This window comes from Astatotilapia calliptera, chromosome 3 (assembly GCF_964374335.1).
Source record: "Astatotilapia calliptera chromosome 3, fAstCal68.1, whole genome shotgun sequence".
Lineage (NCBI taxonomy): Eukaryota > Metazoa > Chordata > Actinopteri > Cichliformes > Cichlidae > Astatotilapia > Astatotilapia calliptera.
Window position 1 is genome coordinate 37,604,766 of NC_137424.1, and position 18,714 is coordinate 37,623,479.

At 41.8% G+C, this 18,714-nt stretch overlaps 1 protein-coding gene across 20 annotated transcripts in view; it reads left to right on the plus strand.

Moving 5' to 3' along the window:
- The window catches only part of LOC113018655 (adhesion G protein-coupled receptor L3), a 272,591-nt gene that overhangs the window by 126,443 nt on the left and 127,434 nt on the right, over nucleotides 1-18,714 (plus strand). For all 20 annotated transcript variants that reach the window (XM_026161922.2, XM_080290287.1, XM_080290288.1 and 17 more), the window contains one exon: nucleotides 15,223-15,332. In XM_026161922.2, coding sequence (XP_026017707.2) covers nucleotides 15,223-15,332 — 110 coding nt within the window. The remainder of the gene's footprint in view (nucleotides 1-15,222; nucleotides 15,333-18,714) is intronic.

Consider the following 18,714-nt stretch of genomic DNA (forward strand, 5'->3'; position numbering starts at 1 on the left):
TTTAATTAGTCACTGTCATAAATATCGCAACATATGATTAACATATACATAGATCAGGCATAACATTATGACCACCTGCATAATATTGGATTACTCCCCTTTTTTTGTTGCCAAAACAGCCCTGACCCATTGAGGCATTGACATTGAGGCATGGACTCCACTAGACCCATGAAGTTGTGCTGTGGTATCTGGCACAGATAACAACAGACACTTTAAGTCTTATACGCTGCAACATGGGGCCTCCACGAATTCAATTTGGAGCCCAAGTCAACACCTCAAACTCCTTGTTGTGCTCCTCAAACCAATCCTGAATCTTTTTTGCTCCGTGGCAGCGCCTATTATCTTTCTGAAAGAGGTCATAGCCATCAGGGAATACCATTTCCACGAAAGGGCGTACATGGTCTCCAACAATGCATAGGTAGTTGGTACGTTTCAAAGTAACATCCACATGAATGGAAGGACCCAAGGTTTCCCAGCAGAACATTGCCCACAACATCACACTAAGAAGGCTTATCTTATTCCCATAGTGCATCCTGGTGTCAGGTGTTCCCCAAGTAAGCATGTAGCCATCCACGTGATGTAGTCCACATGATCCATCCACGTGATGTAGACGAAAACATGACTCGCCAGACCAGGCTACCTTCTTCCATTGGTCCATGGACCAGTTCTCACTTGCTCATTGTTGGTGCTTTCGGTGATGGACAGTGGGTGATGGACAGGGCCTGACTGGTCTGCTGTGATGCTCGGTGCATTCTGACATCTTTCTATCAGAACCAGCGCGAACTTTTTTTGCAGTTTGAGCTGCAGTAGTTCGTAGTAGTAGTTCGTTGGGTCCGACCACATGGGCCAGCCTTCCCTCCCCATGTGCATCAATGATCCTGTCCATTTAGGCTGTCAACTTTAAGGACTAAGTGTTCACTTGCTCCCTAATACAGTGGGGCAAAAAAGTATTTAGTCAGCCACCGATTGTGCAAGTTCCCCCACTTAAAATGATGACAGAGGTCAGTAATTTGCACCAGAGGTACACTTCAACTGTGAGAGACAGAATGTGAAAAAAAAATCCATGAATTCACATGGTAGGATTTGTAAAGAATTTATTCGTAAATTAGGGTGGAAAATAAGTATTTGGTCACCTCAAACAAGGAAAATCTCTGGCTCTCACAGACCTGTAACATCTTCTGTAAGAAGCTTTTCTGTCCCCCACTCGTTACCTGTATGAATGGCACCTGTTTGAACTCATCATCTGTATAAAAGACACCTGTCCACAGCCTCAAACAGTCAGACTCCAAACTCCGCCATGGCCAAGACCGAAGAGCTTTCGAAGGACACCAGGAAAAGTATTGTAGACCTGCACCAGACTGGGAAGAGTGAATGTACAATAGGCAAGCAGCTTGGTGTGAAAAAATCAACTGTGGGAGCAATCATCAGAAAATGGAAGACATACAAGACCACTGATAATCTCCCTCGATCTGGGGCTCCACGCAAGATCTCATCCCGTGGGGTCAAAATGATCATGAGAACGGTGAGCAAAGATCCCAGAACCACACGGGGGGACCTGGTGAATGACCTGCAGAGAGCTGGGACCAAAGTAACAAAGGTCACCATCAGTAACACACTACAACGGCAGGGAATCAAATCCCGCAGTGCCAGACGTGTTCCGCTGCTGAAGCCAGTGCATGTCCAGGCCCGTCTGAAGTTTGCCAGAGAGCAATGGATGATACAGCAGAGGATTGGGAGAATGTCATGTGGTCAGATGAAACCAAAGTAGAACTTTTTGGTATAAACTCAACTCGTCGTGTTTGGAGGAAGAAGAATACTGAGTTGCATCCCAAGAACACCATACCTACTGTGAAGCATGGGGGTGGAAACATCATGCTATGGGGCTGTTTTTCTGCCAAGGGGACAGGACGACTGATCCGTGTTAAGGACAGAATGAATGGGGCCATGTATCGTGAGATTTTGAGCCAAAACCTCCTTCCATCAGTGAGAACTTTGAAGATGAAACGAGGCTGGGTCTTCCAACATGACAATGATCCAAAACACACCGCCCGGGCAACAAAGGAGTGGCTCCGTAAGAAGCATTTGAAAGTCCTGGAGTGGCCTAGCCAGTCTCCAGACCTCAACCCCATAGAAAATCTGTGGCGGGAGTTGAAAGTCCGTGTTGCTCGGCGACAGCCCCAAAACATCACTGCTCTCGAGAAGATCTGCATGGAGGAATGGGCCAAAATACCAGCTACTGTGTGTGCAAACCTGGTAAAGACCTATAGTAAACGTTTGACCTCTGTTATTGCCAACAAAGGTTATGTTACAAAGTATTGAGTTGTATTTTTGTTATTGACCAAATACTTATTTTCCACCCTGATTTACGAATAAATTCTTTACAAATCCTACCATGTGGATTCATGGATTTTTTTTTTCACATTCTGTCTCTCACAGTTGAAGTGTACCTCTGGTGCAAATTACTGACCTCTGTCATCATTTTAGGTGGGGGAACTTGCACAATCGGTGGCTGACTAAATACTTTTTTGCCCCACTGTATATCTGACCCACTAACAGGTGCCATGATGTAGAGATAATCAGTGTTATTCACTCCACCTGTCAGCGGTCATAATGTTATGCCTGATCGGCGTATGTCTGCGATGTGACCACTTACACAGAGCTCCGCTTCACAGCCGTTCGATAAAAGTCTGCATCAAAATGGAAATGTACTGTTTCAAAAAATGTTTGTGTTGGATTTAGTTTAGTCACGGGATAAAACAAAGGAAACAGTGTGCAGATAATGCATTATTTATTCGAATTTCCACTATGGATGTAAGGCTGCGGTTGAAATTGTGCGTGTGTGTGTGTTTAAACTAATATTGGCAAGCCTCGGAATCACTATCAAGTTTCAAGAAAACATTGTTCTTTTGCTCTCTTCTGAACTGCACAATTTTCAAGATGTTTATCTCCAGACATCCAAGGAAATGGCTGAGGATTATTCAGGGGAGTTTTATCTTTGCCCTTTTGAGATAGACAGCCATGTCTGTGCTCCAAAAAAGACCACTTGCTGTATCCCTGACTTGAAAAGCGAAGATAAGCTGCACATGTGAATGCATACATATACATAAAAAAAGAGGAAAAAAAGAACACTTACGACAGAGAGGACTCGCCGCACGAGCTGTGTTGTCTCCAGAAGAGTGTGTCACTGATGTGTGAAGGAGTGCAACTGAACTCTTAACACTCGTCTAAATTAACCATCTTACACGGCCGAGCTTTTATTGTATAATTTAAGCAATATACTTGCAGCATAGTGTCGATCTGCACGCTCTCCTTATGAAACCAGCTTCATGGGATTGTTCTTTCACTTGGTTTTTTTTTTTTTTTGGCTAATGTTGAATTTGGAAGCGTCGAACTCCCTCAGCACTCTCCAGCATGAGCCAAATTTATACTTTAATGGAATTTCGGTGTGCGCAGCCAGATGGATGTTGACAGCATGTGCAGAATCACGGACTGACCTTTCAGGTGGAGAGAGAAATTGCATCATCTAATACCTTTTGTGGCACATAAATAGATGGATTAATTTGAAGCAGGCTAGCCGAATGAGTTTGAGCCGTCCACAGCATGACGCCGGGCGCTTCAAAACACCAAGAAGAGAAGTTTGATTTGCAGTTCTCGCAAAGGAAATTTGGTGTTGTTCTAATTTTTTTATTCCATGATGACGTTTTTATCACCTGCCTTTGTTTCCCCATTTCACATCCAGAGACACAGTGCGTTTTTTTTTTTTACTTTTGTGTACTCCACATTCTGAATTCACAAGTTCAATGCTGGGGCTTACTTTTATGAGCTACACTTTTTCTTTTTTCAAACTGTCTACCTGCAGTAGCAGAGTGACTTGGAAGCTGTTAGGGTGAACTAAAGGTGAAATAAACCTCTACCGAGGAGCTCAAAGGTTTGTCTTCCTCTCAAGCATCAAGTTACTTAGACGCAGCAGTATTCCAGCTCTTTTAGATTTAGTCACACTCACTGGTGCTGCAAAATGCAGCAAATAACAGCAGAAATCCCCCAAGGGCTTGTCTTCTTTGACCACATCCTGTGCAACAGTTCAAACTGCTTGCTGTTAATCAGTTAAATTTCAAAGCACAGCAAGTTGTGCTGAGTAACTAAACCTCTCTCACGAAACTAGTGAGTCCACGTTTGGTAGGAGTGCAAGTGCAACCCGTGCATTTACCAAATGCCTACTGCAGCAGATCAGTCTTTCAGCAGTCATGAAACCGCTGGTGGTTTAGAGCGAAATCAGAACAGCGGCGTGAACCGCAGTAAATAAATTCCTCCCGATCATCGTGGCGAGAAAGGCTTTCCTTGAGGTGGTAACCTTTGTTTGGCCAGACCTTGGCTCGGCGATGATGTCTGACAAACAGAAGTCTGTGTGGCCGAGCGTCTGTTTCTCTCCAGAAGGGTGAAGAGAAACTATTAGGACTCCTCATGAGCACTTGTGGGCAGTGGAGAGATATCATTTGAATCGGCCACGGTTTTGTGGGTGTAGCTGCTTTGCTGCAGTCATTCTGCACTTATGTATGGCGGCTGTACGCTAGCAACTTATAGTCATAATGAATGCCGCCGTTAGCATGTGTCATTGCCCTGCAGGCTGTTTGTGTATAGTTGAATGCAGAGTGTTGGATAACAAGCTTTCTCCACAAAGGAGGAACTCTAAAGTGCAAATGAGCACAGAAACAATGTGGCAGGGTTTGGGGTTTAGCGACTGGAAAAAGAACCAAAACGGGGAAATGCTATAACCGATGTTTAGACTGAAACATCTCTGACTGAGGTGACCCTTAAAATCATGTTTAAAGTGCACATGTTCATCGAGCTGAGCTTGTGCTTCAGGTTCTCTACGCAAAGGACGTCACACGTGAATCTATATGTCGCCCCGTCCGTAAACTCAGTGTAGACTTGAATCTTTAAAATACTGCAGTCTGTGTTGTGGTTAATCATGTTTCCACATCCAGTCAGAGTGCCCCAGCGCCGCTGTGTTTTTCTCAGCTTGTCGTTGCGTCGGAATGAACTGTGGCTTATCTTCCAAATACAATATTAGAGAGGGAGGAAACTGTGTGATGTAAAATCTTATGAAAGCTACTAATCTGTGTGAATGGTTAAGAGGGATTATGCTTGTCAGGAGGGGGGGGGAAGGAGAATGAGATGCTGTTTTTTTTCTTTCAGAAATAGCATTGAATTTATGTAAGCAGTGGAAGGAGTTCATGAGAGATGATCATTCCTGACCTTTGTTTGACTGCTCTTAATGAAAGTCTTATTCCGTACTTAACGCAGCCCAATAAAGGCCGTTCACAGAGCTCATGCACGCAGACGCGCCATCTTCCCCGCACTGTGGACTCACTCAGCACTTTATTTATTTCTACTCAGCTCCACTGAGTTAATCCTGTAAAAAAAGAAAAGAAAAAAAAGAATATGGCTGATGTTTTGTTGTGTGCAAACGGTCTGACAAACGATTTTCTTCCATTTCGTGGCGTGCTGCAGATGCCACCCATCGTGCAGGAAGTGCTTCGGTGTGTTAGCGCTCCTCGCAGTCATCGATTATCCATTGAATATTAAGGACGGGTGCACTAGCATGAAGATGTTTGCACGTTTCTGCTAGCTTAAGCACTCAAGAACATTGAGCTCCTTCGGCAATGCACTCCAAATCCTTCGCACCCACGCTTGGCCATTGTATTTACGTTTTATGCACTGCATTCATTCCCAATCTGCCTCTTTTTGCTTTTTAATCTGTGTTGAGTGGCTCTCTCTCTATTGATGTTATGGAAAAAGACAAGAAAAACGATGGAATTTGTTGTCTCCATTCAGCGCTGCTTTACAGATGGGGTAAAGCATGGGGTTATGTGTTTGCATATGAGTGAGGAAGTCTCTTCATAGGTTCTGTGTCTCTGGAGGCAAAGGACAAGAGTTTTGGTTTCCGTTTGTTTCCCCTGCAGACTGGCAGACCGGACTAACTCTGATACAGTAACCACAGAAACGTGGCACACAATGAGGTGAATTATGTTTTCAATCTTTCAGTTTAAGTAGATGTAATATATGTTGCTTTAAAATGAGCCTGAATCCTTCTTCCTCAAATCAACAACTTTGTTAGAAAATGTTAACTTTACAGCTTAAGTACATATATTAATATAGTCTAATGTGTGCCTGTGAATGGATAAAATAAACATTCACAAACACAAAGTTTTCTGTTATGACCTATGTAGCTGAGTGAGGCTGCATCACTGGTTATTATTTATGAACAGATTTTGTACTCATACAGTATTTCCCTTGCATATCAATTATGTTGGTGGGCTGCCCAGGTAAGTTATGCGGTCTGTTTACTATCTAGCAAGCCCCACACTCTTATTTTGAAAGTTAAGCAGTTAGCGCTGGCGCTCCCTGTCTCTTCCATTTTGCTGTTGTGAGTCTTATCCCTCGGTTTCCACCGTCTTAGTCTGTAGGAGTCTGAGTCCATCCATTTTTTTGTTGTTGTTATTTATCGCCTCAAAGTATATTTTGCATGATTTAGTCATGTATTTAGAAAAATGTGGGTGTGCCTCCTGGCTGAGCTGGGTGTGGGCGTGCAGCAGCTACAGCTTTGGATTATTTTTGGAGGATTCTTTAGTTTACCTTTCAGGACGTCAGGTGCTGGGTTGAGGTGATTCGCTGGGAATGTGTGCTGTCCAGAGATGGGCAGTAACGCGTTACTTGTAACGCGTTACTGTAATCTGATTACTTTTTTCAAGTAACGAGTAAAGTAAGGGATTACTATTGCAAAATCGGTAATTAGATTACCGTTACTTTCCCGTAGGAACGCTGCGTTACTGCGTTACTAAAACCGTGATTTTTTTTGCGAGAATGTCTCATGACAGTGACGTAAGCAAGTGCGACGTTGGTGACAGCAGCTGTGTGCAGATCAACAATGGATAATATATCGAGTGCGGGAGAGAGTATGAGCGTGCAGCGTTTAAAGTGTGGAAGTACTGACCTTACTTTGAGTTTGATTCCATAAAAAGTGACAAAAACATTAGCGTCCATCGTGCGTGGGAAGAAAACTTCTTTTTACAGCGAAAAAAACCCCTAAACTTCCGAGCAAGCACCGAGTAGCTACGACGTGATGGGAAACTCACAGAGACACTCGCGCGGATTCCTCAACTGACCGCAGCACACCTACACCAGGGTAACCCTCCGCCTACCCTGCTCCTGCTTTACAGGTGAAAATAGAGCAAAAGGACCGCTGAGTCTTTGACTTTATTTATTTTCTGCTGTGTTTTACTTGCATCTGTTTGAAAGAGTGAGTGAAAACACAAAAAATATTTTATTTTATGTGCTGGAATGTGTAGAAAATAGGTTTAAATGTTAAACTAATTTATTCAAGTCAGAGAATGTTGCATATAATTAAATGTTTTGCTTGATGCATAAAGTTAAAAGATTAAAACTGATAAAACAAGTTAAAAAAAGAGACTTTTCCATTTGATTACATTTTGTATGATGGATTATGTAGAAAAAGTAGAATTGGGCTGAAAGATCTATCACTTTATCACCTCTTCAGGTTGTAAATCGTGTTTTTAAAAAGTAACTAAGTAACTAAGTAACTAAGTAATTAATTACTTTTGAAAATAAGTAATCAGTAAAGTAACGGGATTACTTTTTGGGGGGAGTAATCAGTAATTAGTTACTGATTACTTTTTTCAAGTAACTTGACCAACACTGGTGCTGTCAACCAATCATGTTTGAGCAGGCTGAAGTGAAGCATGGAGGTAGGAAGTAAAAGTAAACGCAGGGAACAGTTTTGATGAAATCCAATCTCAAAATCATCTCTTACTGTCTGATCACTGCTCATCTTTTTATTAGCTCTGTTGAATGTCAGTTCAAGAGTGAACTCTGACCTACACACAGGCGCACGAGTCCTGGCCTGGACATCTGCTGGTTTCACTGGAAGCCCAGGAACACTGTCCCAGAGGGTAAACCAAATAACAGAGAGTCCATTCTCATAGCCTGAAGAGAAATCTAGAGCAAATAAATAAGTAAAATAATCAAATACTGTATTTCCTCCTAGCTTCTAAGTCCACACTCCTATAATAAAGTCGTCAAGTTGCTAGAAACATGTCAATCATGTTAAGTGATGTATGGGCTGCCAGTAACAGGTATGATGTGGTTATGATTATAGAAGATTGGCTGCCAGGAAACAATCCTTTCCAATTTATCATCAAGGCTGACGAAATATAGAAGCTAATAAAAAAAAATTTTCTTTCCCCGTAAGTTTTTCACCTTTAATTCAGATACTGTACTGTGCTATTCTTGCTGGATATTAAAGTTGACCCATTATGATTCTATTATGAACCCAACCATAGTTTGAAATAATGAGATAAGCATACGTGCAAAGCATTTAATATCCAACAGCTTTTTCCTCCTTTTGGAGAACAGTGTGATGACCAAAATCGAGTTGGGGGCCGTTCATTTATATGCTCATCTGTTCAGATCTTCTCTTTTTGAGAGGCGGCCAATCAGAAGAAACTTTGTTTCAGAGTGAGGATGAACATAATTCTGGACCACACATGGTCCAGCGTGGTGTATATATAAGAATTAGCTTCAGCTGTGAATCGTGCAAAGCTACTGTAGTGCAGCCCAGGACTGAAATATAGAGCTGGAAATGAGCGTAAAAGTCCGGTTTAAGAGTTATACCTCAGAGCTTACAGGAGGAGTTAATGAATTAGTTCAATTTGGCTGATTTCTGTTACACTAGCTGTAGTTAATGTGTCTGATAATCCCCAGCTCGTGGCTGAAGTAACTCCAAATTGCGTCAAAAACACATTATTCTATAGCAGCGTTACAGAAAACTTCAAGCTTATGCTCCCTAACAAGCCTCTCTGTGTGAACAGGAGCTTTTCCACCAGGGCTTTAACTGATAATTCCTCGTTCTGTAAAGGAGCTCCACTAATCAACACTGAATTGCTAACTTGTAAGACTTCTTGGTTTTACTCAGGAGCCAAATGCACAAGGCGTTCAAGGCCATCGCTTCACTTCCTCTTATCATGTTTTCTGAGATTTTTTTCTTTCTTTTTCTGGGTGTTTTAAAGGTTGTGAGTTCCTTTTGTGTTTGTGTGTGTGCTGCACCAGGAGACAGGCTGAATGGGAAAAGATGGATGTTGCTGCATGCAACTGGGAAAGATAATGAATGAAGTCGATCGTGGGTGGCGAAGACCATCACTAAAGCGTAATGGGTCCCAACAGAGGGACGGGGATATTGACCCGTCCGTCACTTTTTTTTCTTCTTTCACTTCCGTCATTTCCTTCCTCACAAATATAAACCCTCACAAATGTGCACACAGCACACAAAGGGGCACAGGAAACAAACAGCATGCACTTATTTTCGGCATACACGCCGAAAATAAGTGCATGAACGCCAGCTGAAATGTCTCCATTCATATTTGACTTACTTCAGGCGAAATTCTTTCATGTGGATTCTGGATTACAAATGGAAAATGGCTCAGAGCAATTTGGCATGCTGGAAGGAAATGCAGCAAAGCATTTTTCCCCCTCCCCCCGCTGAACCTTTAAAAACTGGCAAACCTTTCTCTTCTTCCACTCGGGTTGGTATTTCCCTCCTGATATAAATCAATTGAGTTCTGAAAGGAGAACAGTGGTGCACACCAGTTCTCTTTTATTACTCTCCAACGTGTACGGATCTGTCTGTCTTTGACAGCGGCCGCACCGTCCCCGTCTGTTTCGCATGTCTCCGTCCTCTTTTCTTTTATCGATTCGTTTGTTCACCCATTCGTCCATCCGCCCATTGATCCATTGATACAGTATTTGACCTGCGTCGGTGGTCAGCGGGCCAAAGGGGACTCGACCCACTTACTGTCGTCACAGGCAGCAGCCGGATCAGCCCGGCGATTATAGTGATTACGGTTTGTGCTTACATAGGGTTCTGCTGCTTTGTGCCACATCTCCCCTCGTCAGCTGGCAGCCTGAGTTCTAATCTGCCAGTTATAACAAACAGCAGACGTGGGAACAGGAGGAAAAAGCTATAAGGGAGGGGAAATCGGGAATGTGGATAGAAATGCGGTAGTTGGAGACCAAATAGCAAAATGTTTCTTATGGTCTTTTTGAGATCATATCTCATACATGATTGCATCCAGATGCAGTCCTTGTCATTTGGTGTCATTAAAGCCCTTTTCAGGCACGCCGTATGTAACGTTGCTGCCTTCATCAGTCTGTCGATGGCGGCATTTTGTCATTCAAACGTTGAAACACTTTAACTTTAATGGTCCTCATGACATCGTTCACACGCTCTCCCGTTACACTCACGGAACAAGCCAAGGTGCTTCCACATCGCTGTGTACCCTGTGGGAAGTTGGACAGCACATCAAATGACACACGGCGTGTTCTGGTTGGAGATTTCTTAAATCGGCAGCTGTGTTTTCATAGTTGTCTTGACAGTCAGAGATACAGTTATGTGAATGCATCCGCTCACGCTCTGGTTAACTTATTTCACAATTGTTGAAGTGGAGCTTATAGACGCAGCTCACACATCTGAAGTAAAAACAGCGTTCGCATCCGTGCCATCCAGTGACTCAAAAATGGATGAATTTTGATAAAACGTCGTAGGGGTGTAGAGTCGGGTCATGTTAGCCGTCTGTTAAAATTGGCTTCAAGGTCTCCAAGGTCAACTTAATGATTTATTGGTTGCAAATTGACAAGTGTGCTGTGTATTGTCAACATGTAGAAAGATTTAAAATATCATGTCACATGATCTGTCACCTCTCCTTCAAGGTCAAAGGTCATGTGACATGTGACGGATTGAGCTGAGGGCAGGTTTTCAGCCTGACAGTAATATTGGCATGGGATACTTTTTGGCTATAGCCGATTCATTTTATTTTGAAGTCACAGTAACAGGTTATAACCATTTAAATACATAACAGTTTGAATAAGTGAACAAAGGTTTGTTTGGGTTTTTGAGAAATGACATGACAATGAAATGAATGCTACACATGAGCTATATCAACAAAAAATATTATACTCGGAATTATGTCAAGTGTTTTAAAATAGGGTTTAAACGTACAAATAAAAGCCTGCAGTTTCCGTTTGTTGTTACGGGACTGCAATCTTTTTTTAGCGGGCTTTTAGGGTTTTAGTCACTCCTAAGAAAAACTTCCAGAAACAGCTTGAAGCAACAAGCTAACGTCAGCTCCTGTTGTTTTTTTTTCAAGAACTGACTGGATTGACTCCAGTAATCTGATCTGTCACCAGAGTGCCATTGGCTTGGACATGTAGCCAGCACATTAAGATACTGCCAGGTTAATGGAAAGGACTGCATCGCTGTAAGGGGCTTATGTGCCCATTGAACCTACACACAAATCCGTTTGCGTCTCATTGCCTCTGAAACCTTCCAAGGCGATACCTACAGCAGCTCGTGCCACCTGCTGTTTACTTCCCTCAGTGAGCTGTGCTGTGTGTAAGCAACATACCCCTATACATATTTAAATTCATCCCTCATACTGACTCTATTACCCCTCCCCACTGCTAGTTCAAGGATCAAACCAGTGCCAATTGTCTGACGCAATCCCGATTAACACCCATAATTGGTGTTGTGAAGTCTTTGTGGTGTCCGTAGCTTCTCCCTCCATCTCCCTCTATCTATACATTTAATTGTAATTATTTTTCAGTGTCTGGGTGACTTCAGGACACTATAGGAACACTGATTAGGAGGCATTTGTGTGTGTAGGTTAAAACATGGACTGATAAGAGGGATTTGGGTCAAGATGGATGATAAGGCTGGGATTAAGTTTGCAATAATATTAAATACACGGTAAATACACGTTATTCCCTCAAGAGTAAGTTATTATAAACCACTGTATGATTAAATTTTTGGATTTGATCATAGCTTAAATTCTCAGCAAGCGTCGATAAACCTAAAAGACTGTATCAGCTCGGTACTTCAGTACTCTGCACAACAACAGCTACTGTGCAATATAGTTAGGAAAAATGTGTGTATGTGTTGCAACATCCACTCTCCAGTCCAGCTTCTAGCTAGATGCATCTCTGCCGACCATCTCCTTTGCAGTTCTTTCTGACATATCATCTTTGAACCTGCTGATTACAAATCCTCCGGTCTCTAAGTAGAATAAAGCAGAAAGTATGGCAAAGAAAAAGGGTATAGAGATGAGCCCTGATAATTGTTCCCCACTTTCATAGGCTTGACCTCTTATTGTTCGACTGGCGCTTACTGCCTGCAGTTTAAGTCTTCATGGTGCTGACGGTCAGATGAGGCGAGCGGCAGAAGATGAGGCGGATGTTGGAAGGAGGTGGGAGCTGGTCACGTAACACATAAAGCTCACACGAGTCGAGAGTCGGCAGACCATATCTCATTACTTGGCTGGCTCGAAATGAGATGGGGCCCCTTTTTTGCTTGTCCGTCACTGGTGCGATTGATTAGTCAGCAGCCAATCAATGTTAATTAAGGTGTAGAGAATCCTTTAATTGTGGTGTATGAATCATTGTGTCAGACCCTGCCTTGACCTTCACAAGACTTGCGCTGTGAACGGCCTTGGTGGGGCATAAATACCTTTTATATATGGCAATATAATGGCGGTCTGTAAACGAGTATAGATCTGACGAATGGCAATCCTGTATACACTGGAGCTTGGAGCAGGGGGGCCTCACTAAGATCACATATGCAACCCGGTGCTTTGAACAGAAGCCTGTCCCACCTTCGTATCCTCTCATTTTTCTTCACTTTTTAAATAGATGCAGAGCTGGAAAAGATCGATACCTGTCAAAAGATTTAAGAGTTAATGTTGTGAGATAAGTGTTGCTATTATCTGTGGCGAGAGGCTCTCCGTGCATATGGAGTGGGGCTTTGATTGATGACTGCCAAAAACAAAATGGCACATGAGACTACCACAGGCACCGTAATTGTGTTTTTTAATGAAGACCTACATTTTATGTGGGAGCTGATTTCGCACTCGGTCGATTGTGTCTACTCCGTCCTCTCTACCGCCGCTGCCACCATCCATCATGCAGTCATAACAATGTTACCTGTATGTGGTTGAAGCCTGGTCGTAAGTCCGTGACTTCCCACTCTAATCCTTCACAGAAAGATGAATTTGCCCCTGACTGTGTCACCTGAACCTAAATTAAAGTGAACTTTATGATCGTTATTCATTTACAACATGTCTCTCAAGCGCTGGCTGTATACAAAACGTGGATGTGGCCACTGTGGCATCACACAGTTCTTTGTGAAATCTAGTTTTTAGGCCCCGGTTTTATCAATTTAGTCATTTTTGCTTTCGTTGTGGCCAGAAGAGGCCATAGTGAGACAAAATGTTAGTGTTTTCAGCTAATGGTAGCAAGTTTTGTCATCATAGCACATTGGCAGTGTTGGGGAGTAACGGAATACATGTAGCGGCGTTACGTATTTAAAATATAGAATATGAGTAACTTTATTCCGTTACAGTTACTTTTCAAAGAGGTGGTATTCAGAATACAGTTACTTTGTTGAAATTAAGGGTGTAATCCGGTGGTCTTTTCCTGTTTCATATGTTAGGCTATGCCCTCTCTATTTTTGGTAATTCCACGCCGGTGGAAACCCAAACACCTGTTTTATATACGCGCCGAATAGTTTTCTATATGAGATCGCTGCAAAAAGTGCAGCCTTACCTAATGTCCACCCTACTGTTACTCATTTTATAATAAAATTTAAAAATCTAGTTGGTGTTGGTATGGTGAGTATCCTTCAGTAATAGTAATAAATCACACAGCAATAGTACATTCATGTAGTTGTAAAAAGCATGATAATATATTAAGTAATCCAAAGTATTCAGAATACGTTACTCTCATTGAGTAACGTTACAAAATACATTTTGGGGCATGTAATCTGTAATCTGTCGTGGAATACATTTAAAATGTATAAAAGTAACCTTCTCAACACTGCACATTGGTGTGTATGTGCAAATATCCATACTACAGATATAAATACTAAAATTTCGCTTGTGAAATGACCAGTTAGCAAGTCATGTTATTTGTTGGATATTTGAATGAAAAATTCCCCAGACCATCATCACGACAAATACAATTTAGAGGTTCAGTTCATGAGTGAAATCAGCTCATTGCCTAGCAGACAGCCACCAGCTGTTATGCTGCTAGCTGCCTGTGGCAATTTCAAGAGCTTCCAATGTCAGAGCTATCTTCTCTCTCTTCTACTTTATTTAGGGCAGCATATCTAAACAAGTCTCTTGTCAGTATTGTTATCCACTAGTCGTTGCTCATATGTGTTGTATGAGATATTGCATATATTATATTAGCTGTGAAAAACACCATATATGCAGTCTATGAGGTGCATTGGTAGCACAATCCTATCACAGGAAGAAGGTTCCTGGTTCAGATCTAAATGCTGCGTTTCTCTGTGGCGACTTGTATCTTCTCCCGGTGCCTGTGTAGGTTTCCTCTGTGTACTCCAGCTTCCTCCCACAGTCCACAGACATGCATAATAGGCTAATGGGTGATTCTAAAATTAGCTGTGGATGAGAGGTAGATGAAGTCCTTGATGAAGTGTAAAGAATAAAACACCGTAGGAATCTATGTTAAAATGTAGCTTGGGGTCTAAAGTACGGCTAGAAACATATAAATGCAACAAGAAAAATACATCAACTCTGAAATTTGCATTAATTTAGAAACACTAACAGCTAATAGCGATCAAACAGTTGAACTATTTTGTGTCTGGATCGACTTGAATCACTGAAAATTCTGTTTTTAGAAACGGCAGTTGAACCATAGGAGTTATAGATAAATATAAATAAATAGATAAACGTGTGAATTCATTTCCTGATTGATTAGGCCGCCCTTATTTGCTTCCATTCATATTTCCAGTTTGTAACAGACTTTGTGTTAGTGTAGTCTCTAGGTTTAGTGACATCGTGATGGCATATTTTGTCAGTCTTCCTCCGAGAAATCCAAAAATAGAAATAAATTAATTAAAATAAATGTATCCCCGTGAATTCGAGGCATAAAAGTAGATGAGTTGAGTTCATAAACAGTGGAGCTTTGTGATCGTCTTAATCTCTTCTACGGAATAAAGTGCTTTAAAGTTCATTAACCACACACTAAATGTCTGACTAATGTGCCACTGTATATTGTGGCCATTCACAAGGACGTGATTATCTAATGCTTTACTTATTTATTTATTTTAACAGAATGACTTTTCTTTGCTTTCAGATGTAACAACAGGACCCAGTGTGCTGTTGTGGCAGGACCAGACGTATTTCCTGACCCGTGCCCGGGAACCTACAAATACCTGGAAGTCCAGTATGAATGTGTGCCCTACAGTATGTATCCCCCAGCTCTCCTAATGTTCTTGCCCATTCTCGTTTCCTCTTAACAACAGCGCCTCATCAGAAATGGTCGGAAATACTAAATATCTCAGATGTGTCATCCAGTCTAGTGGAAAAGATTAGGACCCTGCAGTGAGTGCGAAGACACGCGATGGTTTCTGTTATCCGAAAAACATAACACCCTGCACGAGCGCAGGAAATGTGAATGACAGTGTTGCTTACCTGTGAAAAATAATACAGTTTATCAGTTTAGAGGAACGCTACCTGCTGATGCAGCGCTGTTGTTTATCAAGCCGTCTCTTTGTTATAACTGACAGGTGATTAACGCTTCCTGCGTCGTATTAATTCCATGTGGCATCAGTTAGATCAACAGTGTTACAGTTTACACTTATTTTACTCCGAGTGGCGTTTTTGGAGCCGTGCAATTTATAAAAATAGAAGCGAGCAAATCATTTTTGAACTTTTAATCCGTTTTTCGTCAACCTGTTAGTGCTGCTGCTGTTCCAAAACGGAGTAAGGCATATATCCCATAATGCATTCAGGCTTTCTCTTGTTTTTTTAAATGGCGCTTGTCACAACCTTCCCATCAGCTCCCTCGGTTCAAAGCGCATTAATATCTTTGAGGAATCACGTCTGATGATGTCAAGTCTCTATTTCCATCACAGCAAGAAAGGCCGTTTCGACTTTCATCAAAAAGAAAAGTACTCATTCTCAGTTCAGTTCAGCTCAGTGGACGCCGGCTAATGTTCAGACTAGTGAGGCATCTCTGAAGGGGGTAAATAAAAATGATTTAATTAGTGCAGCAGGTGAAAAACACTGTGAGGCTGCAACATAACCTAAGTGAAAGCATTTGGACAGGGAATGGAAGGATCAGCATGGGGTGACAGGATGAGCGTGCTGAGAGGATATCCAGGCGAGGCTAAAGGAAGTGGCATGGACATTGCCATATGACCTTTGCTATTGTCTTTTTAATGAACTTTGAAGTGGAACACCAAAGTCACAATAATTACGCCTGCCAAAAATCCTGATGCTCAAAAAAGGGGGAAATATTTAGTCATGGGCATTTAGCTGTGTAGTCTACAGCGGCTGCATTGAAGTGAGTTGTAGTAATTCAAATCAAAGCCATCTTTTAACATTTGATGTCCTTACATGGTTCCCTCAGTAGTGGGCCTGACAGTAGCTTTCATGTTGTGAAGTGAAAGCCCTTTTTGTCTGTGATCCAGAGCTAGCAAATGGTCTTTTTATTCCTCGCTGTAATATGCACATTATGCTATTTCAGTCACCCAGTGCCACTGTCTTTCCTAGGTGTCATTGTCTTGGGATACTAACAAGGATAAAGCCACTGCAATGAACAGTAGCCCACTTTCAGTCACTTTTTGCGTCTGTCACACTTGCATCTACTCAAGTTTTCAACCTTTTGAACTCAAGCATTTCACTAGTTTACCATTTTGACCATGAGGCAGCTAGATTCTTGAAATATGCGCAAGATCATGAGAAAGGCTTTAGCGGAGGCGGGCACTTTTACCAAGGGGCTACATCAGAAACTGGGACTGTTGTGGAGCGCCGCACGGAAAGCAGTTTAAAACTCAAGTTTTGAAAAGTGCTGTACAAATCAACTTTATTATAATTATTATAATTATTATAATTATTATTAGTGTGATTACCAATGAGATAATAAAGAGGGAAAATTATTTTCAGCAGAACTGAGTTTAACTTACTGGTGTGGCCCTCCACAACAGTCCTAGTTTCTCACCCCTGCTTTAAGGTATGGGCTTTAGGCCGGTTGGGTTATTACCGGTCAGTAAGATCTCAGCTATGTGTGTTTAATTTTGGGTAATTCTTAAAACACACAGTAACTGCCAGCAAATGAGTTTAATTCTAACATTTTAAACACAAAGACAGCACAAGTCCTTGAGGGCTACAATAACTACATTGCTTAATAGCTACACTGGTTTATTGCAAGAAACTTGTGGCTTTTTTCCCTCTTTAGTTAATAATCAAGCTGCAAGTTGGAGACAGTGACCGATGATTCACTGGCCTGATTCTTTGAAATTAGCCTGCAGCACACAGTCCTAGATGGGTCATCCAGTCTAACTTGCAAGCAAGACTTACCACATGTGTGAGAAACCATTTTATACTTGCTGACACGTAAAAAGATATTATTTTATCATTTGGTCCTCAAGATTTTACCTGTAGAAATTGCACGCGCACACTTTTGCACAGTGTAAGAACATTTCTGTGCACATATCAGTGAACGAGGCTCGTTCTTCGAAACCTTAACTGGGAGTGTGGACATTATTTTTTCTTATCATAGAGAAACAATACGATTGGTTGATTCTTGCTCTCTTTGACTACTCAGATGGACATGGCAATTTTTTTCCTCATGATTATGTCGGTTGCTTAATTTACATTGTTGCTACTCCAGTCCACCGAGTGTAGGTTGGAGTCATTTTTTCTTTCTTTTCTCCAACACATAGGCATTGTTTTCAGCCGGACCTTATCCCAGTGGTGCAATGTAATTGACCTCCAGTTCGATGGGAAATGAAATTATTTTTGCCCTTTCCACATGCTTGAACAGCATGGAAAAAACATAAGGACTTCCACCCCCATCCCATCCTCTTACAATTACTTCCAATTTATTCTATTGGTGTCAGATTTCTAAAATAATAGACACACACATTATGGCTCCATATATTATGCTGTAAAAAAGCTGCTGCCTAATGCAGAAGCTGGGTTTTCCTGTCCTGTCTGGATCCCTGTAACACATGCAATTGTCCCCTAAGGTGATGGAAAATTCTGCAATACCCTCAGGACCCAGTGGCATTTTCATTCAGCGATCTCTTTAATGTTTTCTCTTACTCGATAAGTCTGACTTAAACAGTAAAAAAAAAGAAACCATAACTCATAACTTGACTGCATTCCCATAATGCTGTAAAACAGTTTCTGCAGCTTAATTGCTTTAATACCCAGGACTCCTATTAGGGTTCCACGAGGGAGAAATACCGAGGCACCTTGTGTGGTTTAACTATGGATCGCTCCCAGATATGGCCATAAGATCGAGAAATCTGCTGGCAATGCATAAACATGGCAGCAGTCATGTAGCAGTTTATTTGTATATTGAGTGTGGAAGCAAAGTGTAATCACAAGCGGTCACTGGAGACGCATTTGAAACGGATTCGGTGGCGGGATATGAATGAATTCATCTGTGACGGCCCGGTAAACTCTCTTCACACCTCCCAGATGAATCAATCAGAACCTTTTGGCTGGACTGAATCACACTGAAAGTGCTTCCTTCACATTTGTGTGTCATGCTTACGTGTTTGATTATGGCTACGTGTCTTGAGAAAATAAGTCTCAATGGGGAGGATGAAGGAAA